The sequence below is a fragment of the Lissotriton helveticus genome, chromosome 10 (genome assembly GCF_964261635.1).
Source record: "Lissotriton helveticus chromosome 10, aLisHel1.1, whole genome shotgun sequence".
NCBI classification, from domain to species: domain Eukaryota; kingdom Metazoa; phylum Chordata; class Amphibia; order Caudata; family Salamandridae; genus Lissotriton; species Lissotriton helveticus.
In genome coordinates this window covers 73,072,379-73,099,436 of record NC_136071.1, presented here as the reverse complement: position 1 = coordinate 73,099,436, position 27,058 = coordinate 73,072,379, and the positions used below count along the sequence as shown (strand labels likewise).

Genomic DNA, 27,058 nt, shown 5'->3' with positions numbered 1-27,058 from the left:
GTAGTCCACAATGCCTTACCTTCCTACCGACGGAATGCAGTGAACAGATACAGATTGGTCCTTTAAAGTTCCCGGAAAAAAAACTGTACCTTATCCCAAGGCAGTGACTTTGTTCTTCCTGGTTATTTCGTTCTCTAGGATGATCCAGAGATCGCGTGCGTGGTTGGACGAAGTCAGAGCTGGGTCGAGCTCAGTGGGCAATCAGGAGTCATCCTCACTTTCTTAGGACCACTAAATTTACTTTCTCCCTTAGCCACTTTCCTGACCGATTTGACACAAACCCATTGACTCTCTTTAACATGCATTTCTTGTACACCATGTTTAGAATCAAAATGTGCTTTATGTATTTCTTGCGATGCCATGATGCATTTCCTTATCTCTGTTGCATCCCAGTTCAACTTACTTCGCATTGTCGTCCAACCAGCATTCACTGTGGGATGCAGAATGGTCCTCTCATCAAGCCAAAAGGACTCTCACCCACTGAATCATGTGGCGTCACTCTGCATGTCCGTAACATCCTCTTCAGTTCAGACTCCCAATTTTTCCTTACTCTACTGGCCAATTGTACTATGCCTTTAATCACTCTATTCCCCACAGCATTACCCCAGGGATGATGTAACACAGTGAATATCTGCTCTATGCCAGCCATTTTTGCAAAGTTCTTAATTTCGTCTTACTTAAATTGTACCCCATTGTCTGTCAGAATCACTGTAGGAAATCTCTCTCTTAAAAAGCTCCCTCAAGAAATCGAATTACTGTGCTTGTGTCCACTTTATTCACTACATCCAATCAAACCCATCTGGAAAACACATCTATCAGGACTGATATATTTACAGGAACCATCACACCATATAATTGGCCCCATGAAATCCAGCACTACATCATCCCATGGTAATTTGAGACATCCCTAAGAGCATATTGGTAGATTCAAGGTATTCTGGGATATAACAGCACTCTCCTAATCCATACAACCTCTTACAAACCTTTCTGTTTCCAGATCCACCTTTGTCCACCTTTGTCCACCAATATAGCATTTTCCCATTGTGTTTGGTGCGTGTAATACCCGAACACCCTTCATGACAAATTGAAATTATTTTCTCTCTAACTAAATTCGGTGGAATGATTTTGTCACCTCAAAATAAATACACCATCCACACGAAATTTGTCATGTACATCCCAAAATGCTTTAATTTCTCCTAGTATCTCCTGTTTAATAACTTCTCCTCACTACTATAAGGTTTTTAAGACATCGTCCTTATAGTATGCTTCGATCCATTTGTTCTTTTGGGATACTGTTGACACTCTCATCAGTAAATGTACTTGCCACACAAAAATTATTCCAGGGATCCTGGTCAATTTCTCTGAGAGGTAGTGACATTCTACTTAGAAAATCAGCAGTGAAATTTTTGACACCTAGTATATATTGAACTTCGATTCTTGCAGATGCTCTAGCTAAACCCCTGGTAGTTAACAATTTGGTTAAGGGTTTATAATGCAACCTCAGGATACATTTTCTTCCCCACCAGAACTTTGGAAAGTGTTCCTATGCCCAAACAAACACTGTCTCCTTTTCTAACACAGAGTACTTTTCCTCTGTGGGTGAGAAGAATCAAGGCACAAATGCTATAATAACTTCTTTTACAATGTCAGTCCCAGAAGCATACACTTAGGCGCCCTTGGCATAAACTTAACATTGGGCAATTCCAAGTCCTTCTTTCCTCGTCTCTGCCTAGTTTTCCTGCAGACCCAGACCCTGCAGATAAATTGTTGTCCTCAACTCCCTTATCCCAGCAAAATGGTCTAAAAGCCGCAGATCCAAATCTGGTCCCTTGTACAACTCTACACTCACCTTCATGCACAAAGAGTGCAAGAGGCTGGAGAGAGCATGGAGAAGGAATTATCACCCCAACTTGAAGAGGCCCTACCAAATAGCGATTAAGCAATACCATAGGCTGATTCAGTTGGAACGGACTACTTATTATGTAAATGTAAATGTAAATGTACAGGAATTTATATAGCGCAAATCACCAAGCGGTTTCTAAGCGCTTGCTTAGGGAACCCGTCCTGGTATTCCCCTGTGAGATAACCCCAGCAGGGTATCCGCAAGGTGAAAGCCAGGCATCCCGCCGCGAGGGGCCGTTGTGGAGATTAAGCAAGCTATTGCCCAGAGTCGCAGAGTGTGAACCCGTGAATCGAGTAGGCACCAGAGCGAGAATTGTCGAGTCCATGGACATTTTAGGACTCAAGACCCCGCCGAACCGGGAATTGAACCCTGGTCCCGGGCTGACCTCTGCTTCCAGGTCTGCCTCCTCTAACCAGTGAGCCACACTTCTCCACATTATGCAGAGGAGATTAAGAGCAGTGCGAATCCTTCTAAAATTATCTTTTCGATACTGAAATAGCTGTAATCATCTACAGCCCTGACTGCTACGTCGACATCATCTGACCAGCTATGCAAAACTCTAGCCTCCTTTTTTTGTTGAGAAGGTATGGAAGATCTATCAATGCTTCCCTCAGGTTGCATCAGGCTCTGACCCAGTGTCTCGTCCTCCTACCTTATGCACTCTGACTACTCTTCCCGCTATCTCCCAAGACAAGATGTCTGTGCTATGCAGCAAAGTCAAATCCGGTTCTCCAACTGATCCTCTTAAGCCAGCCTACTGAAGATTCTACCTGTGCTCATCCCTCCGCTGAGTCATGTGATCAACCTATCCCTCTCCTCGACTGCCATTTCGAGTACCTGGAAACATGCGAGGGTGGTCCCCCTGTTAGAAAAAACCCAACCTGGACGCCGCCAAACCAGAGAATTTTCGTCCCATCTCTCTCCCGTCTTGGTCTCTAAGATCTCCGAGGCCCACATCAATACCATCTTGATAGGATATCTGGAGGAAAGCAACATACTGGACCCCTCTCAGAATGGTTTTCGTCCTGGGCACAGTATGGAATATGCTCTTCTAGCTGTCACAGAACATCTGTGATGGGCCCTAAATGAGGGTCGAACCTCAGCACTGATTTTGCTTGACCTCAGTCCCGCGTTCGACACAGTCTCCCACCAGATTTTGCTAAGGCGTCTGGAGGAGGTGGGCATAGTGGGTTCTACCCGGGAGTAGTTTGCCTCTTTTCTTGCTAAGAGGTACTCCAGGTAGCCGCCCCTCTCTTTGTCTCCAGAGTCTATGCCACCAAGCAGGGGGTACCGCAGGGCTCAGCTTTGAGCCCTACCCTCTTTAACCTATATGTTCAACCACTGGTGATGTTAGCAAAGAACAGAGGGCTCACGGTAGTATCGCATGCAGATGATACTCAGTTGGTAGTCGCACTCGCCGACGACAGCACTCGTGACGCCTTTAAGTTTCGGAGCGATCTCGAGCTGTCGCGGGGTGGATGACTGCCAACTGTCTCCAGCTCAACGGCAGCAAGTCTGAGATACTGCTGGTAGGTAGAGACTCGGGGATGTGGAGTGAGCTCTGGTGGCCTGCCTCGCTGGGGCTGGCGCCTACCCCATAACATGTAGTAAAAAACCTGGGGGTCTGCTTTGACAACACCCGTAGCTTCCGCACCCACACCAAGAAGGTGGCTGGGATTTGTTTTCTGCTACTGCGGGGGCTCAAGCCTCTGTTGGGTTTCTTTGATCCCCAATTAGCCAGGTTATTGTCCAGGCTTTGATTATGTCGAAAATAGACTATGCCAGATCCCTGTATTTGGGGGCGAACCAGACCGAAATTGTCAGACTACAAAGGGTTCAGATTGCGGCTGCCCGAGCTCTCCTTAGTCTGCCTTGGAGGTGTACCACTTCTAATGCAATCCGTTTCCTCCATTGACTGCCCGTGGCCTAGCGCATAGAATTTAAGGCCCTCTGCATTACGTTCAAAATCCTGAATTTTTCTTCTCCTGGTATCCTGGCCAATCTTCATACCTTTTATATCCCCTCCCACCTACTTTGTTCCAAGGGACAGAATCTTGTGGCTGTCCCTAGGGTGAGGAGGTTCCATGCTGGAGGGCGCTCCTTCCGCGTGTTGGCCCTCGAAACTCTGGAACGTGCTGCCCTTTTCCATCCGCAGTATAAGGACCTATCTACCTTTTCGTAAAGCTGTCAAAACATTGCTCTTCCCTCCGCTGTAAGTTGTCTTCTGGCTACTAGCTGTGCAGTTTTCTGCTTCAGCGCCGGGATGCCCCTTTGCTGGGGTAGCGGTGCACTCTATAAGCCATCATAACATAACAGTTGTTTGGATAATACACTGCCTAAACCCTTTCCATTGGCATACGTTATTACTGAGGTGTCAGCAGTGGAATTAAAACCATACAACATTGGAACATTGCTAATTGCCTGCTTAATTTCCAAAAATGATTTCTGAAGTGCTTCACACCAACCAAATGTAGCTTTACTCTTCAAAAATAATCTCATGTCACTACGTGTTACGTTTTCAGTGAGGAATTTTCTACAAGTTATGAATAAAACTCTGCTAAGCCCAAAAAGGACCTGAGCTAATCCTTAGACTTGGGAGATAGAGCTTTATTTATGGCGTTCACCAGTTTCTCTTTAGTTTTGATTTCAACATCGCTTATTTCATGACCTAAATATGTGATATTTTTCTCTGCAAATTTGCATTTGCCCATTTCTGCTTACAACCTTTTCAATTTTAGAAAGTGTAACACTTTTTTTAACACTTCATCATCATGTCTCTTATTCTTACCTATAATTAAAATATCATCCTGAAAGAATGTAACTTCAGGTAAGTGCCCAAATAATTGTGTTAGGAGTCTCTGAAACACAGCTGTTGCAGACTCTAGCTCAAAAGGCATACATCTAACTTGGTAGCAGCTGAAAGGTGTAAAAAGCATTGTAAGATGTCTGTTACTAAGATCCAGCCCTATGTTGATGGTGTGCAAGAGACCGATCCAACGTTGAATACCACTTAGCTTGTATAGTTAAGGACAGCATTCCCATTTAGTCTATCCTTTGTAATGGGAATTGATCAACTACAAGTCAACACATAAAGTCACCTTACCATTCAACTTCTTGGCTAAGACCAATGGTGAGACCCATTCTAATGCTTTAAATATTAAAGTCAGTTTGGGCTAGCATATCCATGTTAAAATCCAATCATTACAACTTTGACAGGATCAGCTCTGTTTCCATTAAATCAATGATATCGCACTGCCAGCTCTCCAGTCTTTCATAGGCGATCGACACACAGAAAGATTGGTCTGTCCTTGCCATGATGCCAAGTTTTGCATTCTGGGACACGTAGTTTTGCCTTTCTTTCCGTACTTTTAATTCCCCAACGGCAGGTGTTTGAGTGTAATGTGTTAACAATTATCAGGAGTGGATATCACATGTAATAGGCGTACTATTTTCCCCAATTCTGAGTCCTTTAGCATGGTAAAATACAATAGAAATATCAACATACCAATCGGCTACTTGCACTGCATGACACTGCGTATACAGAGACGCATGATATTTTAATCAACATTATGTTGTTAATTGTCGGAAATTTAGCCCTTACTAATCCTATTTGACAAAATCATTTTCTAGTTTCTTGAATGTGGACTCGTTTAGACCTGTATGCTCTTCACTCTGCAGGTGCCGCAGTGTGCTAAGTGCTTCTGATTGTTGTTTTCCCTCTCATAATCACTTGTGGCACAGACCACAGAGAATTTTGTTTTATATGTCTTTCCCTCCCCAAATTTCCCATTTGTCATTACAGCATTTCCCTTGTTAACTTTTTCCTTCTGCGCACTCTTTCACTTGCTATCTCACTTATTGGCGCACACCACAAAGAATGTTAGTTTTATTAGTCTTTCTCTCCCCAAATATTTTATGTCGTTACAGCATCTTCCTTGTTATCTTTTTGCTTTGGCGCACTCTTTCACTTTCTATCTAACTTCTTTTGTTCTTTCTTCCACCTTCTTTGTTTCTCATCCAAGTCCAATATCTATTTTGTTTCTCTACTGCCATGTTTTTATTTCACTCTTATTGTCTATCATCCTGTTATTCTCTTCTCTTTTCAGGTTACGACACGAAGGAGAATGTGGCCCCAGGACTGACAGGATCCAGAGACACTGGGGTGTTCTGAATGCAGTCTTTGGAAACATACTTCATAGATTGCCATGACATCTGGTAAAGTGCATGTGCAGCAGAAGATTTTAGAATATGAGAAATTTATCAATGAAGTCCTTCAACAAGACCTGCAGTAAGTGTCCTATTTTTTGGTATTACAGCACTGCTGGTTAAATCTCCTGCTGTGAAATGTGTGTTTTTTGTATTTTTTTTATTTAAAGAAATGGTCTACCTCCTTTCCCCTGTTAGTCTATGTACTTCCTTCATTGAGCACTCTGGCTATTTCATTTTTAGTCTAACTATATGGCAGTTTATGCTTAATTGAAGCTTTGGTGATGTGTCTTGGATTGATTTCTGTATGGCTATTGGACGCTCATTTAGGCTTGTTAATCATATTGATAACGGTGATCCAAAAAGTAGATATTTAGATACACGTATTATGGACACAAGTGTTTAGGAGGCTAACAAACAGTACCATAAACCACAAACAGTAAGATGACAGAGATGCAATATTCAGTTTTTGGATGTATGAGATACAAAAGCTTCTGCAATTCAGTTGTTAACTCAGCATTTGGCTTTGTGTATAACTCCTGGACTGAAGATGACTAAATGAACCTACTATTACTGTCCTGTTTGATTGTACTGCCCACATACAGCTACCTTTATTAGCCAGAGAAAGCTCATAAGAGGCTTGACGCAGTAGGATTATAAATGCAGGCACCATTGCAAGTTGCTCCAAAGAATGGAATCTACTACATTTGCTTTAACATGGAGAGAACCGAGGAAAGAAAACAATGTCCTGATCTTCTAAGAAGTCGTTGTACTTCAGAAGATCTTCTTCTGACTATCGGTACTCCGAAATGCTAGAAATTCACCAAGATGTCCATTGTCAGAACTTCAGGACTGAGGTTTTGACAGGAACAAAAAGGTAAGAACTCTATGGATAGAAGGAACCAAATAACCTGTCTGTGATAACCCTGGGCTTTTAACTCTGCATTGGCCATCATTCACATCAGCCATTTTCCTTTGCCTCCTGGCATAGGGTGTACGCCTCCCGACATCTCATGGCACAATTGTGCATGTCCACACTGTTCACTATAGCTTCAGGGGCAGAATTCATATCTTTCATACCCTAGTGCAGTTAGACCGTGTATACTCCACACTGCTCTCTGTAGGGTTAATATATTAATGTCTTAATTGATTTAAGTATTAGCAAACAGTAGTGGGTGGAGCACTCCCCTCTCAAAAAATCCTCATGATATTGCCGCCTTGTGGTGTTAGTAATGTGTGTTTTTTCTTTCCTACTCAGGAAGGTACTGGAACAAAGAGATGTGATTTACGAGAAGATTGCACAGTACCTACAGCTGAAAAATGTAGTTGAGAGGCTACAGGTAAATTTACTTTGAGACATTTGCTAAAACTAGCCAGGCTTGCTTGTAGGTGAACCTGAGTGTCCACTTGGTTTGTTAACAGTGGGTGTGATATTTTTAGTTTCTCTCTCATGAAGCCCAAGTAGATAGTAATGAAATTCCATGGCCCTCCACTGATGCATGTGACTTGAGATGAACTCAACCCTGCTCCTTTGCCTGTCTGTGTCTTCTGCATGAAATACGGTTGGGTGTAGAGGTCACAGGCTTAAGAATTGTGCCAATCCCCTGAAAGCCTAGACATGGTAGATTTTGTATACTTCCGCCCATCCAAGCTTAAAGAGAGGTTCCATAGCACTTTGCCATTGTTCGAAATCAAGGTTTAACATAACTTGAGGAGTGAGCTATCCTTCCCAGATTATCAAGATAACTAATGAGTATATACACACTTCACACACTAATTAACTGCATTCACGTTTATCTTGGGTGGAGATCCTGAAAGTCTTAAATGGATTTGTCCATTAGCGCCCGTGTTGGACATTAGTGGTCTAAAAATACCTAGTCCCAGCGATCCAGGATACATTTGCCAATCCTCAGAACCCACAGAGACCTAAAGGCAAAAAGGTGCATATCCCTGGTCACCCCTCTTAATTCATATGCAAAGACAAATCTTTATCCCTATTACAGGATCCTGAACAATTTAGCCATTGGTAGGAGAGCAGCCATGTATGCCCTCCTAAAAAACTCTGATCCAGCTAATTTGAAGAAAAATGCTCCAGGTTTCTTTACCATTGCACTAACGCCGTTATAGAGGTGGAAGGCTAATTCTGCATATCTTAGACAGCTATGTCATCCAATACAAAATATGAAAATGTACCCTGTATTATTTGTTAAGGACTGAAGAGCGTTTCAAATGGAAACCTTTTCAAAGTAATCAACCATACATACATATGAACACTGTTGATGTGGCATCGAGGATGGTGTGAAACATGAGGGCATACAGTACAATATCTGAATGGTAAAAAAATATTTATGCTTTTATAATGGGTGCAGAAACATTTTTGAGTGACAGAACGTAGTTTAGGGTGGACATTAGTTTCGAGAGCAATCCAGAAGGTTGTGGCACTTAGTTAAATGGGATAAACTGTTACAAAGATTTAATTATAGCAGGTAAAAGAGTCCAAAGTGCAAAACAGCATAGGGAGCTTTGGAGTGTTCAGGTAGTGGCAGAGCAAAGTATTCTGGCCTGAGCATAAGGGAACATGGTGTTGGCATGGGAGCATGGCTATTTCGCAAATGCCTTTGCAGAACAGTGCAAGAAGTTCATATTTATTCTTTAGATTTGAAATATCCAACCAAAGTGTCGTTTGATAAGGGCTGCTGTTCTTGGAGATTGAAGAGAGCTTGTCTGGCAGAGTTAATGGATTTGTCAAGAGGATAATCGGAGGAACACTAGCACACGTTTGAAGTACTTTAGTTTGATCAGTTTTCGGTGTTGATGAGGGACTTGGTTTTAGAAGGGGTGTGTAGATTTTGCTGATGTTGCACAGCTGGAATTCAGACACTAGCCATGTTTAAGATTATTTTTTAGCAGCGTGAGATGGGTAATGTTATTTGATTTAGTATGAAACAGGAGTGGCCATTTTAGGTAGATGGTACATGGCTCCGTGGAGGAGCATAGGGTGACCCAACCACTTGCAGCTGGAAGGTATTAAGTTGAGGGGTAAAAGTTGACGTTTTATTGGGGCATAGTAGTGGTAGGAAAAGCCAAAAGAAAAGATCTCACTAAAGGAGGTGGTGCAGAGGAAGAAAAGTTAAAGGCCCAGGATAGAGCCATGGGAAATTCCAGCTGGACGAGCCAGGGACAAGGGGCATCAGGGGACAGAATGAGGGGTATGAGGCAAGCCATTCAAGGACCATGCTGTCTAGCATACCAAGCTAAGAGTTGTGAGGATGGTATACAACAGTGGTTCTTAACCTTTTGTCTTCTGTTGACCCCCACTTAATCATTACTGGTATCCGTGTAACCTCACTGATTCATTATTGGAATCCGTGGACCTCCTCAGAGTCATTATTGAAATCTAGGGACCCAAGCCTATGCAATATCGATGATTTGAACAGCAAAACAATACACATAAACACAGAAAAAAGTATTCCTAAAATAAATACACAAATGATGAAATATTTGAATTCATTCACACACATAAAAAAAATCTAAAGAGAATGTTAAAGTTGCAAGTTTTCCAAATTCTATGAAGGCCACCGATCAACCATTCTATATTCTGATGCACTTGCACTGTTCCCGCAAATCAGTCTGAGCATACCAACTTAATTTTCATCATCCAATTTAAAATTCCTTGATGTCTAAATATCTTTTTCAATTTTCAATGTTGCTTCTTTATTTACCTACACTTTATTAATCTGTTAATTTGACTTAATTTTCTAAGTAGTCGTGGACCCCCTGAGTAGGTGTCGTGAACACCCTGGCATCTCCAGACCGCAGGTTAGGAACCACTGGTATAAAGTATTAAAGATTGTGGAAGGTTTGAAGAGAACAAGAGTTTGGGAGACATGAATGTGGTGGGCAGAGTAAACTAATCTAGAAAGGTGCTAGGGGAATGAAGTGACTGGATGCCCAGTTGAATGGGGTTATGCAGATGTTTGGAGGGAAGATAAAAGAAAAGGAGGATGAACACTAGACGCCTAAGGATCATACAAAAAATGGAGGAAGTTCAGATTGACTAGGTGATGGTGATAGGTCGGGTATACTGTAAACCTCTTGAGAAAGGATATGATGCCTGCAAACTGATAGCATTCCATCACGGGATAGATGATAGATTAGCAAGTGTTTTCTTCATGTCTAAGCAGGTATTGCTCATAATCGTCGAAAAGGAGAAATGTGTGGGTTTCCACTACTGGGTTCAGAGTTTGCCATGGGTATGGATGCAAAGCGAGGAGAGTATTCGGAGGGAGTTATCAGGGTGAAGTTGAGTGACGAAGGTATCCTGTGGTTAGTTCCTAAGTTTAGGGCACTTAGAATGATATAGTAGGGATGGGTGAAGCATTCGGTCAACGTTCGCTTCAAGAACATTAAAAACAAGTCTCACGCCTGGGTGGGTTAGTGATGAGCACATAGACAATCAAAGCGCAGTCCAGCACATTTTTTAAACTATTACATTTCCAATTGTAATGTCCTCCTTTCATAGCCTTGCACAAAGAATGATGATGATCAGAAATGTTCCATTGCTGGCAGGAAGGAGGAGAGCTAAAAAATGTAAAGGCAGAATGACAAAGGCGTACATGCTGACCCAGGTCTTGTTTAATTTGGGGCCAGAGAGCTGATGTTCAAAAGGCTGCCTGCTGTTGGGTGATGTAAGTCTGAAGGGGTTTTTAATGCCGTGCATCTTGTCACTCTGTCATGCAGTGCAATAAACGTTGGCTATTATGTAATGTAACTCTACTTTCGCAGTGGTTTTTTCAAGGCAAATATCAGACTAAAACATTTTCAGCCGAAAAAAGCAAATACTCTGAGTTGTATTCTTCAGCTCCCATTACAGCTCGTTTTGAAACATTGACTTTTGAAAATTGTCTAAAGTAGAAGTATTGAGCTCCGTATTGCCAACTCTTCAGGGATTTGTTTTTGTGCCAACAAGCAGTCTTCACATTTGTTATAGAATAGCACTATTCTATACTCCAGCAGTGCCTCAAACTCCAGTAAAGCCAATGCCCATCCTCGCTGGGAGGCCTTAGCCGAACTTACCTACTTGGGTCTTTGCCTGAAATCTACCACTGATGCCATGCCACCAGCCAGTGGCGAACTGTGTTTGTGCCTGTGAAAGTAAACCCTTAAGTTTACTCATGTCATGTTGATATGTTATTAAACTATGTCAAAAGAAATGTACCTTATCTTTTAATCTACTTTCAGTCTCCTGTGTTTAGTGCAAGGAATGGAGGAACCTGATGCTCAGTGTGTATGAATACCTGACCGCTACTGCATATAGATCTGTCTTTGTAGTATGACACAGGTAATGAGGGATGATACAGTGTGAATATAAATGTGCATTTACAGTATGCATTTGCGTATATGCTCCAAACCCTTTCTATATGAAAACAGAGTGGTCCCTGACACAATTTCAGAATATCACTTAATGTAAATCTTATTTTTCGAGGTAAACAGATCAAATCTGTGGAGAGGAGATGTATTATTTGCAAGAAACAGTATTAGTATAACAAACCCAACACAAACAATACAAAAGGTCAATTATGCTTGATCTTTCTTTGTATAATACCAAATGTATTTACATGTTCATAAAAATAGGGAAAGGGAAGAACTGCAACCTGCAGTGAGAGAAAAGGGGGTGCTCAAGTGAATTGAAAGAAGAAATAGTTTGAAGGACAAAGTTAAGATAATTATGTACAACTCAAATTACACTTTTGCAGTTGGACAACCAAGGAGGCCTACCCATACATTGCTATCCATATAAATCATACAAAAAGGGGGGAAGGGCAAGGACAATGACGAATAGATGATATAGGCCTCAAATTGATAGGGGCGTAATAGTCAACGTTTCGACCCTGGCGCAAAACGGGCAAATTCACAACCTCTGCTGCGGGACTTCTTCAGGACTGGGGTCAAGGGAGGGAGGGGGGGACCTAAAAGGTAACTTTAGATTAAATTAGATAAACTAATCGTGTAGAGGAATTTCTAGTTATTTCAATAAACAGTGTTGGGTACATTACCGGGGTCACGTCAAAACGACTGGACGGGCCACCTGAAAAAGACAGAAGAACTAACTAAATGCCCATCTCCAAAAGGCCCAGTTATCAATTGTCTGTCCAGCCTATTCCAAATAAATTCAATAAGCCGAAAACTCACCTATGGATGACTTATAGGTGCTATTCCAAATTATGAATAGATTAAAAAGGGAGCATGATTAAATCAATTGGTCAGATGTATCGTTCTGTACAAAAGGGAAACAAAAAAAACAAAAAAGGGGGGGGAGGTACTTATGAAACTGAATGTTGTTCTGACATACCCCTCGTTATTAATACCATCAATAGTCCTGATTTTAGCACCAGTTGATTCCGGCGTCTTTTCTCGACACAGGACCCCTTCCATTCATTGGGCTTCTTCCTGGTCGGATAACGGACTCATTACGACGGCCCATTTAGAGAGTGCCTTCATTAAATCACCCTTGATTACTACAGGGGTGAGTCACTGTTTCTTAATACTGTGGGATTTACTGCATTTAATGCTGGGTGTGGGTCATTAAAATTGCTGACTCGTGTTCCCCCCACCCCCCTCCCCCTTTTTTGTTTCCCTTTTGTACAGAACGATACATCTGACCAATTGATTTAATCATGCTCCCTGGCGTTTCTTCACAGTGCATGTGAGGTCACGTGGCCACAAAGCGGGTCACGTGACCACACAAGCACGAGCATCTCCGTAATCCGCCTTCCCCCACCAGGCTCGCATTCCCGCCCCCTCACCAGGCCGCACATCTGCCTGCCACACTTCTCCTGCCCTAATTATGTGGCCGGCCGTACTTAGTTTCCTGGCCGCTTCCCGGCCGCTCTTGTTTTTAGCTCCCCTTACCATTTGCTCCTGCCTCCGAGAGCTTCAAAGGGATCTGCTTCACACTTCACGGCCGCCGTGACTCAAATTTCTCCTTCCTTCGTGCCCAGCCCCCCTCCCAGCGCTGCCTTGTTTTTCATGCTCGAATCCTTCACCCTGCTTTGGCCTGTCTTTCGTTCTTGTTCTCTCCTGTCCTCTATCTCCCACCTTTATGTTTAATCCTTTCTGCCTCTTTCTCTGTCATACAGATTTACATGCACTTCCCAGAGCAATGGAGAAAGCCAAAGCACCCCTCCCCACGCCCCTTTATGATTCTCTTACTCCACCTATCTCTCCTTCCTCTCGCTCGCTTTTTTCCCCTCCCTCCCCTTTCTTTCTTCCTTCCTTTCTTTCTTTCGTTCGTTCTTTCTTCCTTCCTTGCTTTCTTTCTTTCGTTCTTTCTTTCATTCTTCCCTTCTTTCTTTCATTCTTCCTTCCTTTGTTCGTTTCTTTCTTTCTTTCTTTCTCTTTTTCTTTTTCTTTCATTCTCTCTTTCTTCCTTTCTCTCGTTTTCTTTCTTCCTTCCTGCCTTCCTTTTTTCTTTGTCTTTTTTCTTTCTTTCCCCCTTTATTTCTTTATTTCTTTCTTTCTCTTCTTTCTTTCTTCCTTTCTCTTTTTCTTTCATTCTTTCTTTCTTCCTTTCTCTCGTTTTCTTTATTCCTTTCTTTTTTCTTTCTTTCCATCCTTCTTTCCTTCCTCTTTCTTTCATTCCTTCTTTCTTTCTTTCTTTCTTTCCTCTTACCCCCCTATCTCCCCCTCTGCTTCTTTCTCTCCACCTTTCCCTTCCTTATTTTATTTTATTTATTTTTAGAGTTTTCTATAGCGCGAACTTGAACCGATTAGGTTATCAGAGCGCTTTACATAGCACCAGTTCCGTTACATGTTATCACAGCAGTTTACATAGAATCAATTACGTTGCATATTTCAGGATCTTGAACCGGTTAGGTTATCAGAGCGCTTTACATAAGACAGCATTCGATGTCCAGTGCCCTCCTCCGCCGTGTAGCGGGGGACCACTTCCAGCCCTCCGAAGTCGTCGAGCTGTCGGGACTAGGCTCCTGGAATTTCAGCTGCCCCTTTACAAGGCACTTTACATAAAATCAGTTACGTTACACATTTCAGGAACACCTTTCTTTTTGCTCTAGTGGATAGGGTTATCTCTTCACACGGGGGAAGGGGTACACCTGGCTATATTTCACCAGTTCCACAGGCGATTAGTCGTAAAAGCTATAATTCTAACCCAGGGAGGGGATACACATGGATACAGTCTAAAAATCAAATAGTAAACTAGTCATTAGAGTTATCATCTATCTTGACAGGAGGGATGTGACTGGAAACACTCTAGGGGTAATATAGGGGTGGTAGAGAGTACAGAGGACCGCTGCAAACACTACACGAGTACCAGCATAGAGGAGGGGTGGGTGGGATGCAAAGGTCTGGAGGGAAGGAAGGGCTAGAGTCCAGCGAGAACTGTCCAAGAAAAAACAGCAGCATTCACAGCATAGAGGAAGGGTGGGTAGGATGCAGGGTATGTAGGGAGGGACTAGTCCAACGAAAAAGTCCTCCAGAGTCCACCAGGGCACTATCCTCTGCGTTCGTGTTCCCGTAGCCTGCGTCTGCCGGTCATAGAAAGTGTGTCTCCAAGGGCGCCATCTTGAAGTCAGGCCCCGCCGGCGCCAAACAGCGCGGCCGGGAAGGGGGGGGCGCATCTCTGCCCTCGGGCCCAGGCTCGTCTGTGGCGGAGAGAGGGGTGTATGGCCCCCGGAGCAGGTCGGTGGGAAGGCCTCAGGGCGGCGCCGTCATCAGCAGGGGCGCCACCGTCAATCACCGGCCCTTTACTGGTGTGCCCCTGGAATGCCCTCAGAGTCTCGGCGGGTGACAGCGGGTGGCAGCGGGGTACGCAGCGGGAGCTCTACATACCGCTCAGGTGATCAGCGCCTGTCCGACTCGCCCCCGGTCTCCGCTCCTCTTCCCTGATGCCCTTCAGTCCGGGCCGGCAGCGGGCGTCCGCCATGTTGGGTCCCCGGCAGGGATCGACAGCAGCCAGCCAGCGCCGCTCCACAGACACCAGCAACGAGGTGGCATCGGGGGACGCGGCAGGAGCCCTACATCGGCTCGGGTGAACAGCGCCCGCCCGTCCGACTCGCCCCCGGTCTCCGCTCCTCCTCCTTGTTGCTCCATAGCCCGAGCTGGTAACGGGCGGCCGCCATGTTGGGTCCTTGGCGGGGATCGGGAGCACTCAGCAATCGCCGCTCCACAGGCACCAGCAGCGATCGGGGTAGCCCTGCAGATGCCCCACACCCTCCGCTACAATCAGGGAGTGTGTGCGTCGCGGGGGGCCTCCCAAGGACGCTGGGCTCCAGGCCGGAGCAGCGCGCGGGCCGGGAGCCGAGACGGTCCACGTCCGTCCCGTCTCGGCTCTCTCTCTCTTTCACCTCCTCTCTCTACCCCCCCTCCCGCACACACACATTTCCATCCACTCCACAGTACAATGAAGAACAGTCAATTCCCCATTTCTCACAGATTGAGGCTGCAATCATTTCATTATAAAGTGCAAAATGTCTAATTATCTTGGTGATTGCGAGGGGGAAAAACCGAGAAAGCACATAATATTGAAATGAATAGTTCAGATTCTTGAATACGGAAATAACTTGATTAGTGCTGGGGATCCGGTGTGCGTTGTCTGGCAGAGAACGAAAGACCCACAAGCGAGACCTATTGGCAATGCCAATGCTTGTTATGAACATGTAACTAAATGTGGTATTATACAAAGAAAGATCAAGCATAATTGACCTTTTGTATTGTTTGTGTTGGGTTTGTTATACTAATACTGTTTCTTGCAAATAATACATCTCTCCACAGATTTGATCTGTTTACCTCGAAAAATAAGATTTACATTAAGTAATATTCTGAAATTGTGTCAGGGACCACTCTGTTTTCATATAAATTGTTACCCAGGTCCTTTGATTCATTGGGTCAACCCCATTGCTTTAATGGTCCAATCCCTTTCTAGGCAGTATAAGATTAAGCTTTGATTTTGTTAATGATATAAAATTCACCATGAAGACTCGACATAAAGGCAAACAACGAATCACACAAAACACCTAGTTTAATATTTGAATATTTGATTGATTGTCTTTTGTCTTGCCTCTTCTCATCAGGAGTCTGAGCAGGAGGTCCTGAAGATGCAGGTGGACTTGGGCTGTAACTTCTTTGTCGACGCAGAAGTGTGAGTGAAAGCATATTTGTGAAATCCTGTCAAGATCCAAGGTGCTGCCTTTCCAATGTCGAGAATCACAGTTAAATCAGGAGTGGCACAAAGGGGTAATGATTGAAAATCTAAGCATTAGCCATGAGGAAATGGAGGAGTGAAGCACAGGTAGATCTTCTGTGTAGTTGTTGATGATAGTGTAGCATTGGGAGCTGAAAATGTTTTCGTGTGGGGATATTATATAACCAAACTCTTAAATGGAAAGAAAAAACACCTGCTTAATGTCCTTCTGGAGAAAAGCACCCTATCGCAATCCAGTTACCTCTCCTACTACTCATTGACTTTATGCGTGTCTTTGGCCCTGTACAGCACTCTACTGCCTTTTCGCTAGGATTATACTATTGAAATACCATATGCATACATACAAATAATACTTTGGTTACTTGCAGTCAGTGAGAAGCAGACCCCTATGTGGGGTGCCTAGTTTTGTAAAGGAATGTGATGTCTCTTGTGACTTGATCACTGTCTCAAGAGGACATCTAAAAAAAGCAGACGGTTCTCCCGAGAGCTGGATTTTGAGGATGCTGCTCTGTCCTTGGGGCATGTGGTCAGTCATTGGATAATCTTGGTCAAGCCTTTAGAATACATCATATGAAAATACATTTGTCTTCAAAAGATGGAGTTTTCTGGTTGAAATCGGGGGCAAAGTTCCTTTGAGATGCACCTTTCCTACAATGGACACCCGAGTTTGTGTATCCCTTCCCTCTGATTTCCCCGGCTAATTTGAACTCTTAGAAAGTTCAAGAGCTCTGTCAATTCTTGTGGGAACCTACTCCTCGCTCTGTCTAGCGAGGTGTAGGTCCCCGGCACCTGTTCCCAGGAGAACTCATGACGTTAACTCTTTAGTAATGCTCATTCCTCTGCTTGCAATTCGATGAGGCGTGATTAAAACCCGAATTGGGTTGGTCCTACTCTTTAAATAATCAAGGTACCTCATTCATAGGTCGACTGAGTGATTGGTTCATTTCTATAACCAACCACTGTGTAGATAGTGAATTACTGTAGGTCCTGACAAATTGCCAAGTGATTATTTACACAAAAGGCGAGAAACATGTTGACCACAACTACGCAAACCTAGACTCCTCTGATCATCATAATCGACGGTGACTTCCCTGATGTTTTTAACTGAGACGAGTGGGCTCGCAGATTAAACTCATTTTGGAGCATCATCTCGCCTCATTTTATTCTCCCACACATCTTCGCACCTCTACACCACCAGACCCCTCACCTGCACTTCACCCATATGGTTTGGGAAAAAGATCTCTGACAAAGAGGTGCCCGTCAGGCATTGCAGCGCCGGCCTGACGAGGAGCATGCCCTATGATGAAGCATGACACCCAATCAGGTGTGTGAGGGTCCCACTTCCCATATTGGGAGACACCCACACTCTACTTTAGAACAGGGGTGTTGACCAACCCAGCCTCCGACTTTTCCTTCCCCTCCCTCCCCATAGGAACTGCATACTCCTTTGTTGCTACGTTGTATTATTTAGGGCCTGTATGTTGGACCTACTTTTCCCTCATTTGTATAAATACTTATTATAGAGCCCACATTATCCCAGGCTTTAGTTTTGTTGGTCTAGCAAGAGATGTCAAGTCTTCAGTCCTCCATACAAGTTGAATTACTTCTAGACATTCGAGATATGCAATGCCATTGTGGGTGCATCTATAAAAGATTGACACAGAAATCAAAACACAAGTAAGTGCCTTCTGGTATGCTACTGGACAGTACAGACAGAGCGATCTAAATCCTCTTGATGCTCCACTAACTGAATTATGTTTTCCATTTGGCTGTATTATGTAGATTCTTTAAATACTATCTTTGAGCTTACTTGAATCCTCCTAATTATATTTTTTTTATTTAAAATCAGGAGGAGAGATGTCATTTTAACAACCATTTACATCTTGAGCCTCCCTTCAAACAGAATGGGTTTTATATCTTGTCCTTGCTTCTCTGACAAACCACTTGAACATCTCATTTTTCAGTGTTATCAGATGCCCCAAGAGCTGGGAATGAGGGAGAGATATACAACAGAGTAAGACATAATTATCATCCTGCTGATTCTGGTTCTCTTGGTCTTAGCTTTCCTTACCTCACAGCATCCACTCAGCCGTGCTCTCGGTGAGAAAATGCTGTGCTGCAACTTTGCAAGTGAGAAAACATGGCTGTGCTTGATGGGGATGGTTGTTGATGCACTGGTCTGGGGAGAGCTTTAAAGCAGAGGGATGCTAGCACTGGCAGAGTTGCAATTTTTCTTTAAGTGGCAATATTCTTTATGTGAAGCTTTCCTGGTCCTGCCAGCTAGGATGTGTAATTCTCAAACAGTTGGGAAGTAGGGAGAAATTAGTCTAAGTCTATGCGTCATTATGAAGGTAATCTATTTTTGACTACTGAATCATATGGACAGCTCATTTATAGTTTGGCCCCACTATTGTAAAGATCCTTCTCAGTTACTATAATCTCAACACCATTTTACATATAATTATTGAATAATACTGGCCCCAGAGTTGCTCCACTTTTAACAGTATGCAATCTAAAGCTAGCGTAATTACTTTCATTATGTGTCTGCAAATGTTCAAATATTTTTCATTGGTTCCATACCCATCCATGTTCAGTCTAGTTTTAGCCACTTTACTTGTTAGATTGTCATGTAAGAGAACTGCAAATGCTTCTGAAGACTTCATTTAAGCCAACTTGGGTTCCATGCATGCAATTTTCTCTAACGAGTATAGCTTGTTTTTTTCGCCAAGATTTACTTTTCACAAACCTTGCTTTTTACAGATCTTTACACATATTGTGTATTTGTTGTAATAATTTATCAAAAAATCTGGCGTACTGGGTGGTAATTGCCTAGGTTATGTGTAATCTTTTTAAGTTGAAGTTAAGCTGGTACTTGCTTAGATGTCATTTTTTATTAACCCTTATTGTGTTCTTTTTTTTTTTTCTCTCCAGACCTGATCCTTCTAAGGTATTTGTTGCTATTGGTTATGGGTTCTTTGCCGAATTGACTCTGGCTGAGGCACTGAAGTTTATTGAAAAGAAGTCGCAGTTACTAACAAAGTGAGTGTGATCTTTACTAACACAGCCCTCCTGCTACTCTTCTAGTAAAGTCACGTGTAAGTCGGGTTGAAGAATCTATGAACATAGCACTAACCTGATTGTTAATCTGTGTACCGTATATACTGAGCCCTATCCAGATCCACTTTTGAGACATATGAGAGTTCAGACTGTAATACTACATTGATTTTACACAAAGTTTATAATATAACAACCTTTCCTCTTGCACTATCATAGAAGATCTGCTTGCCTGGTAAAGATTATGAAATTAACTTATCAGATTTCACTCACTGTATGTAAAGCAAGTAGCCCTTTCCTGCTGCACTTCATGAATGGAGCAGGAAATCTGAGCCCACCACTGATTTTAGGCATATTTTATGAAGCACCATTTTTTGTTACACTTAAAACTAACAACCCCTCAGGTCCCTGAAATACTTCAAAGGGTTCTCGAGGGGTGCAGGTTTTCTTAGCTTTTGGTGGTCCTGAAGTTTAACAGGAAGCTAGCCAACTAGTTCTTGGAGTCGCTTCTTCTGTCCTGGCACAAATTGAGGTCTTTTCCATGAGTGGGCGAAGTCCCCTTTACAAAACCATCGGGTTCAGTAGATGCAGTCCATTGTTTGTTTTAGATTCTCTTTGCAGGGTCCAGGGAGCAGCAGGGCAGTCCATCTTCTGTCTTCTTTACAGTCCAATGGCGATCTGAGGACTGTGGGTTTGGGGTGCCACTTTTATGCTATCTTCTAGTTTTTTGGGGGAGGACTCGCTAGCCAATTGGGCTGTACTTCCCACGAGGAAACCCTTCACACTTTACATCACTTCCTGGGGATTTGGCCACCAAACAATCCCAGGATCCCAGACACTACCCAAATCCAATATGTCGAGGCCCTTCCTCTCTGGGACAGAGCTCTGGTCAATGCACAATGAGCCACTCCTCCTGGAAAACTGTTTTTGCAATGGCTTTTCTTCCTCTAGACTAGATGCCAGCCTGTCAAAGGTGTGATTGCTATTTCCTTCTTCGTAACTGGACCACATGTGACCACTACCAGGTAGTTATCCTGCTGGAGGAGGTCACACCTCCTCCCATCACCAATTCTTATTGATCCCTGTGTGGAAGCCCTTCACACTTCCTGGTAGGAGGGCAGCATGTTGTCGCAGGTAACAACTGCTGAAGATAGACAGGAAAGGCTACCAGATGTTTGAGTAACAAAGTGGTGACTTTCTAAAGTCCTCTTTCTATTAAATGTCACCTTAAATTCGATATCAGCAATGAGTCTGGATTAATGTAAGGATTAAGTTGATGCCCTGGAGTAATATCTTTGGTGGTCTCAAATGATTGTTAGTAATTAACGCATTGACTTGTGAAACTCCATGCTAGCCAATGGGACATCCAGCTTTGCTACGGTGAAAATGTCAATTTCTTGTATTCACTGTGTGGATATATTAAACCCAAAAGGAACATGCCCTTCTTTTTAATACGAAGCATGCATCCTGGCGGACTACCAAGGGCGTCCCTAGGGGTGGCCTATTAATATTAAAAAAGAAGAATTTGACCTGGCAAAAGGGTTTATTTGCCATGTCTAGTTGGCTGTGTTACGCTCCCCAACTAGGCTTCAGTGGCAAGCATAGAGTCAGTTTTTGTCTCGTCACTGCTGTGGCAGCACAATTAAGTGCTTCAATCCACTAGTGACATTTAAACTTACCAGTCCTGGGTTTCTCTGATACCATATGATAGGGACTTTAGAGTAAGTTAAATGAGTGAATCAGGTACTGGCCAATTGTACACGTACTTAGGGGTACAAGTACATGCACTGAGGCCTGAACAGCAGGACCCAGTGCACCACAGAGTTGGAAAACCTGCAGCGTCAGTCCAAAAACATTGGGGGGGGGGGGTGATCATACAAGAGGTCCTTTATTGCAGGATTCAGTTCATTCTCCTTCACAGGTTCACCTCCTACCTATCAAACTTATACCACTTTGTTTACATGGGCATATCCAGGTCCTAGAATCCCCCATCACATGCAGCGCCACCCAGTGTTGCTACTTGCACCCCCTTGATTTCCAAAACGCTTCAAAGAGCCCCAGAATTTACGCCTCATTAAGAGCATTAAAAATGACGAATACGCAGATAAGACATAACTGTACTTGAAAAGCTCCTTCACTCCAGACAGCCAACTACCGAAACCCTGTCACCAAAACCTAAATGTTCAGCACTTACCTGAAGTTCACCCCCAGCAAATCAGAATTCCTGCTATTTCCAAGCAACAACAACTGGGTCCAAAACTGGCTCTTCCACATGAATGTGGACTGATTTGAATTCCAACTTTCACCCAAGGCCAAGTCAGTTGGATTCGCACTGGTTGTAAACCAAACCGGTCTGAAGACTCCTTCAAAAATACTGTTCAAGCTCACTAATTCTTGTCCCTGGTGGTCCTTCTCCTTAGCCTCCCAGACTCCACGCTGACCCCTACTTAATGGCATCCTGCACTTTGGAGCATGCCTTATAAAGGGTTTAGAAATATGACCATATTCCCCATCTGGGTTGAATTCCACTGGTTCGCCTTGCCTGCTCCAACCATCTTTAAAGCCAGCTCCATAATCTACAAAGGCATCACAACCTGCATCACACTTATTTGGCTAGTTAGCTAGCCTTCTCTAGTGGTTCTCTGCTCAATTGCAGCAAGGTCACCTTCAGAGTGGAGACGAAGTGCAAAAAAGGAAAAAACAAGGCCTTCTCCATCTATGCACATAGGTTAAGGAGGGACATTCTAGTACATATCGGGTCTGCCCTAACTCTGTTTCAATTTAGGAAAGAACTGGTAGTACATCTCTTTAAAGAACATTTTCACACAACGCAAGAATAGTCCACTTCTGCTCTTAGAACCAGGTTGCCATTTAAATCACTCGCTGACTGCATCTTTGCATTTGACCCTGAATGGTGCACTACCGCCCTTTGGCTAGACTTGCACTATACAAATATCAGATGCACATCCACAGCAGTGTTGTAGCACATCATCTGTGCCATGGACATCCCCTTTCCCAAATGGTCATCACCACTTATTGGTGTTATCCAGTTGATTGATTAGATTCAATATTTTAGTCAGTGGTTTGGAGTTTTAAGAGTCCATGGGCTCCTGGAAGTGTGGCATTTTGGATGGTATAAAATATTGCGGTTTCTTTACCTGTTGTCTCTCTCCCAGATCAAGTGAAATGATGACCCAAGATGCAGCAAAAATCAAAGCGAATATTCGGGTGGTGTTAGAGGTACGTTTATGTTGCTGCACAATATTTACATCTACAGTGGTTTGGCAGATACTCTCCAGTCTGGGGTGATCTGATTTACAGATAAAGTTTTGCCATCAAGGGCGGCCCAGCCGCCACTTGTCATCCCAATTTTCGAGGTTTCATCATCTCAGTCACTAAACAGACATGGGGCAAATGCCATCTTGGACTCCTTATTCACCCTCACTTTCCAAAGTTTCCCTCTCCAAAAAAGAAGTGCATACATAAGATTTTTAAGCGACAAACTTTTTGGGGGCCCATAAACATACAGAATAATCTCTAGGTACTCTCTAACGCTCTCCTAAATGTAGTAACAACGTTTCATCTGAGCCAACATCACATTTGTGAATACTTCACGCTTGGTAAGAAGTTCCAGACTCCTCTGCCCTCCTACAGATCATCAGAAAGAAATATGAGCAAAATAAATATCCAGAGTCATTATTAGGTCTGTACCCAACCAACAGTGGAAAAACATCCGATTTGGTGATCTTCAGCTTATTTACAAAACACCCTTAAAACGAGTAAAAATATGCCACCCAGGCATTTTATGCTTTTAATTCAGGCACATTTGCAATCGGTTACATCAGTGTATCTTTACAGAATGTGAAATGTATTTTGTTTGCACAATGGAAAGACCCATGGATGGTGTGACAAACCATAGCGATTGAGAGACCATAGCGATTGAGAGACCGTGCAAAGGAAACCGTCAGCAACTCCCTCATCCACAATTTTAAGATGGGAAGGCATAATTACTTTGCGCACAAGCCTTCAGACCTTTTTCCACAGAAGGTATCAAGGCCAAATTTTCAGGGTCCTCCACCACATCTTAAGGATGCTAAAGGTACCCTGCGTTTGTGGAGTATGCTGGAAAAACCTGAGAAAATAGTAAAAAATATAGCAAAATGTTGTGTTTTTCTCTGTTGGTTAAAAAGCTTTGCAAGAAAGTGTATTTTTTAATGACTCCCACAAAAGGTTTGCTCTACTAAGGTCCCCATCTAGCCAGTTTTAGGCAACATACAAAGTTGTAACAGAAAACCAATTTTGTTTGCCACCGTTTTTGCATTTTTCTGACTGGTACTCCATTGTTCCTCATTTTTGTGGTTTCCACCTAATTGCAGTTTGTGGTGGAAAGAAATGAAAAACTAATGGGTGAACTGGGAAAGCTAGAATTTTCGGGGTTGGGAAACTGAAAAAAAGTTTGAATTCAGAAAAGGGTCATTTGTGTAGATTGCTTGTGTATGAGTATATCTCTACATAATTGTTGCATATTTTTCTTTGCACTAAGGAAAGACTGCTTAATTCATGAATGATCTAAGAAACCATAGAGAGTGGGAGGCAGTGAAGGACAGACTTTTCCCCGCTCCGCCATTAATACAATTTGGACATGGGCTCTCAGCCCTGTTCTCAGCATATGCTTACACGAGTAAAACTTGAAATGTAGAGTGCTTTCGGGTACAAAAGAAACTAGTCATTGACATAAAACAATGAAAATAAGTAGGAACAGATGGCAATTGGTGACAATGTTTACATCTGTAATTTTTTGCTCCAGTGGCTGAATTACAAAAGTATTATACATTTGCATCGTTCATACCCTTCTAATCACAGGGCTGTATAGTATTTGTTGGTTGTCCAAAAACGTACAGTACCCCAACTCAACAACTCTGCTGGAGCGAATAATGATTTTTTATTGTAGACTGACAGTGCAACAATTAATATGGTCACATCTAATCAATGAAAAATGAGTAGAAAGGAAATCAATGTGTTTTTGAAATGTCCACAAGATACCCAATTTAGGAACAGTGGTTATTTAAACACCTCTGACTTTGTTATTACACCCACTATCGTGATGGAGAGGGCATTTTGCCAAATACGTCCTTTCTTGCACGCAGGCTTACTCTTAGAAGCAAACAAAGGAAATAAATACAATTGGTAATACCAAATGTTCTCCTATTATGTGTTCCCACTCTTCTACTCTATAAATGGTACCTTGTTTGTTTGGGCAGGCCTAGCACTTGCTACAAGGCCCAAAATGCGACATAGAGACATGAAATGTTTGGCATGGAAAAATTAACCTTTTGGCACAATGGGTAGCTGTGGAATGTGGGCCCGGGCTCAGCTGCCATGCAGCGAAATCTACCAAACCCATATATTTTTCAAAACTAGACCTTCGAGAAGAGTCCACTGTAGTGTGACTTGGATGGATTGCACTACCTTGTCTTACCTTCAAGGATCTGCAAAACTCTAACTTGAGATAAAATAATGCACTTAATGCACATTAGTCACATGACCCCCTCCCGAATCTGCTACTTCACTTCTTGGCCGCACTGTCAGCAGGTGTGCTGCAATTGTGACCAACCAAGCCGAAAGAATTACTTCTGTAACCCATAGCTTCTCAATGATCAGCATCTCCAAAAAAGCATGCTAAATAGACCAACAAGAAGTCAGTCTCTCAGATTATCTCAGAAATCCCAGTCAATTACCTGACCTGTATTTCTCTGATTGCGACTCTGCAACAGCCCTGAAAGAAGAAACTGAGTTCGGAGGTCTTCAGATTCAGACAATAAATCTTCGAAATGGAATGAATGAAGGTTTCCAGAAATTATTTGTACACCTCATTCATGAATTAAGTGTCCATCATGGGCCAACACGTGTTTCATGACAACAGGTCGCTTTGTCAGTGTCCATGTGCCCCCACAAAGCAAAATTGCTTTTCTCAAATCTCAAGTGTGCACATAAAATGCATGTCTTTAGCCCACAGGGATATATAGTAAATGAACTTATTAGTATCTTATGGAATCAATTATATTTTTAATTGATGATCATACTATTAAGCTAATGTACTATATATCCTATGGGCTCAAGATCTGTATTTTATGTGCACTCTTGTGATTTGAGAAAAAGAAGTTTTCCATTCAAAGCCCTGTGTTAGGTCTCCGCTCATCTCTGCTGCATATTTACGAAATGCATGGCACCTGCAGCAGGATGCCTTTGAAAGATTCTGTCTACTTACCCATATTTATTTGACCAGATAATCTAAGCGTCTTCATTCACTCAGGCACAATAAGCAGTTCAAAGGACAATGCAGCTTCTATCAGCACAAGGCCTAGTCATTAGCGGAAAAACGTCCATAGTTTCATTAGCAAAGTTGATAGTTTTTCTAGAAGCCAGAATAGTTACAAGGGAAGGCAATGTTGGAAAACCATTTGGTTGCATTTCTTCTTGCATCCAACTGCCGCTACAGTGCCAGCTGCAAATGGGACCAGTTGAGGAAGAACAGAACAGCCAGTGGATTCACACAGACATTACAACTGTGATGTTCAGCAGTACAAAGCAAGGCTGGGAATGGCCCCTCAATAATAAAGAACTGTGCAGATGTGTTGCACAGGAAACTAAAAATCAAACATTGAATGGGAACTTGACAACAAGCAGCCATTTGTAATTTTCCAGACCAGAGGGGTGTTTTTTTTTTATCTTTCAAAGATAGTGGATCCACAGGTGCCCTTTAAGCAACTGCTCAGTACAACAGTGCCTCACTGTTCACTAGCAGATGAAGATGTGCAGGGTTCATGGCAGAGGACGTTTCCACAAATTTGACCAACAAATTTATGTATGCATTTCCTCCTTTGCCCATTGGTTTAGGAAAGGTACGGTCAGGTGCTGCACAATAATCCTGAAAGCAGCGTTGGTCCTCCCTGTTATTAGAGATGTCTGCGGCAATGCCAATCCAGATCAAGCTGGACACTATTTTTCTGTCACGGGGTGAAGGTCCAAAACCTCAACAGGATCTGTGGTCCTTACACATGACAGCCTGGCTTCTCTGGACTAAGAATTTGGCACATTGCAACTCCCAGTCAAGTGCATACAGATCTTGCAGGCAGTCTGAGCACTATCAAATCTTACAACATTCAAGTTAATATAGATCCATTTTGTATTTTGGGACATTCTAATCGAATGGAACTAGTGTCCTTGTACCCACATCAGTTATTTTCCTATCTGCTATAATTGACTGAATCTGGTTTAATTAAGATACTCTTATGCAAGAGTTCACATTTCATCAATATCTACATCCCTGAGAAGGCCTGCCTATTCAACATTATTCTCAATGAAGTGTTTGTGGAAAGACTTTTATGCATTCCACCCAGTGTTAAGATCAGCACCATCATGGGAGCTTAACACTGTTTAGCTGCATTGATGAAAGAACCACTAAAACATATGCATATAAACAAACTTCAGTATCTCTCTTGGAAGACAGCCTTTTTGTTGAAACTACATCGACTAGATGAGTAAGAAAAGTGCATGCTTTTTCTTTTTTCTCAACAAAGGAGCTATACCTAAAGTTTTACAATAACATGGTTATCCTCTGCACTAACCCAAGATTCATACCAACAGTTTCATTGTGTTTTCGCTTGAGTAAA

The 27,058-nt window shown here is 42.8% G+C and overlaps 1 protein-coding gene across 2 annotated transcripts in view; it reads left to right on the top strand.

The window, feature by feature from the left end:
* The window catches only part of UXT (ubiquitously expressed prefoldin like chaperone), a 51,620-nt gene that overhangs the window by 20,668 nt on the left and 3,894 nt on the right, over nucleotides 1-27,058 (top strand). Inside the window, exons 2-6 of one of the 2 annotated variants that reach the window (XM_078664782.1) lie at nucleotides 6,010-6,191; nucleotides 7,368-7,449; nucleotides 16,201-16,268; nucleotides 19,263-19,370; nucleotides 22,562-22,625. In XM_078664782.1, the coding sequence (XP_078520908.1) occupies nucleotides 6,109-6,191; nucleotides 7,368-7,449; nucleotides 16,201-16,268; nucleotides 19,263-19,370; nucleotides 22,562-22,625 (405 nt within the window). In that variant the 5' untranslated portion in view covers nucleotides 6,010-6,108. The remainder of the gene's footprint in view (nucleotides 1-6,009; nucleotides 6,192-7,367; nucleotides 7,450-16,200; nucleotides 16,269-19,262; nucleotides 19,371-22,561; nucleotides 22,626-27,058) is intronic. The other variant, XM_078664783.1, reaches the window with a different exon arrangement.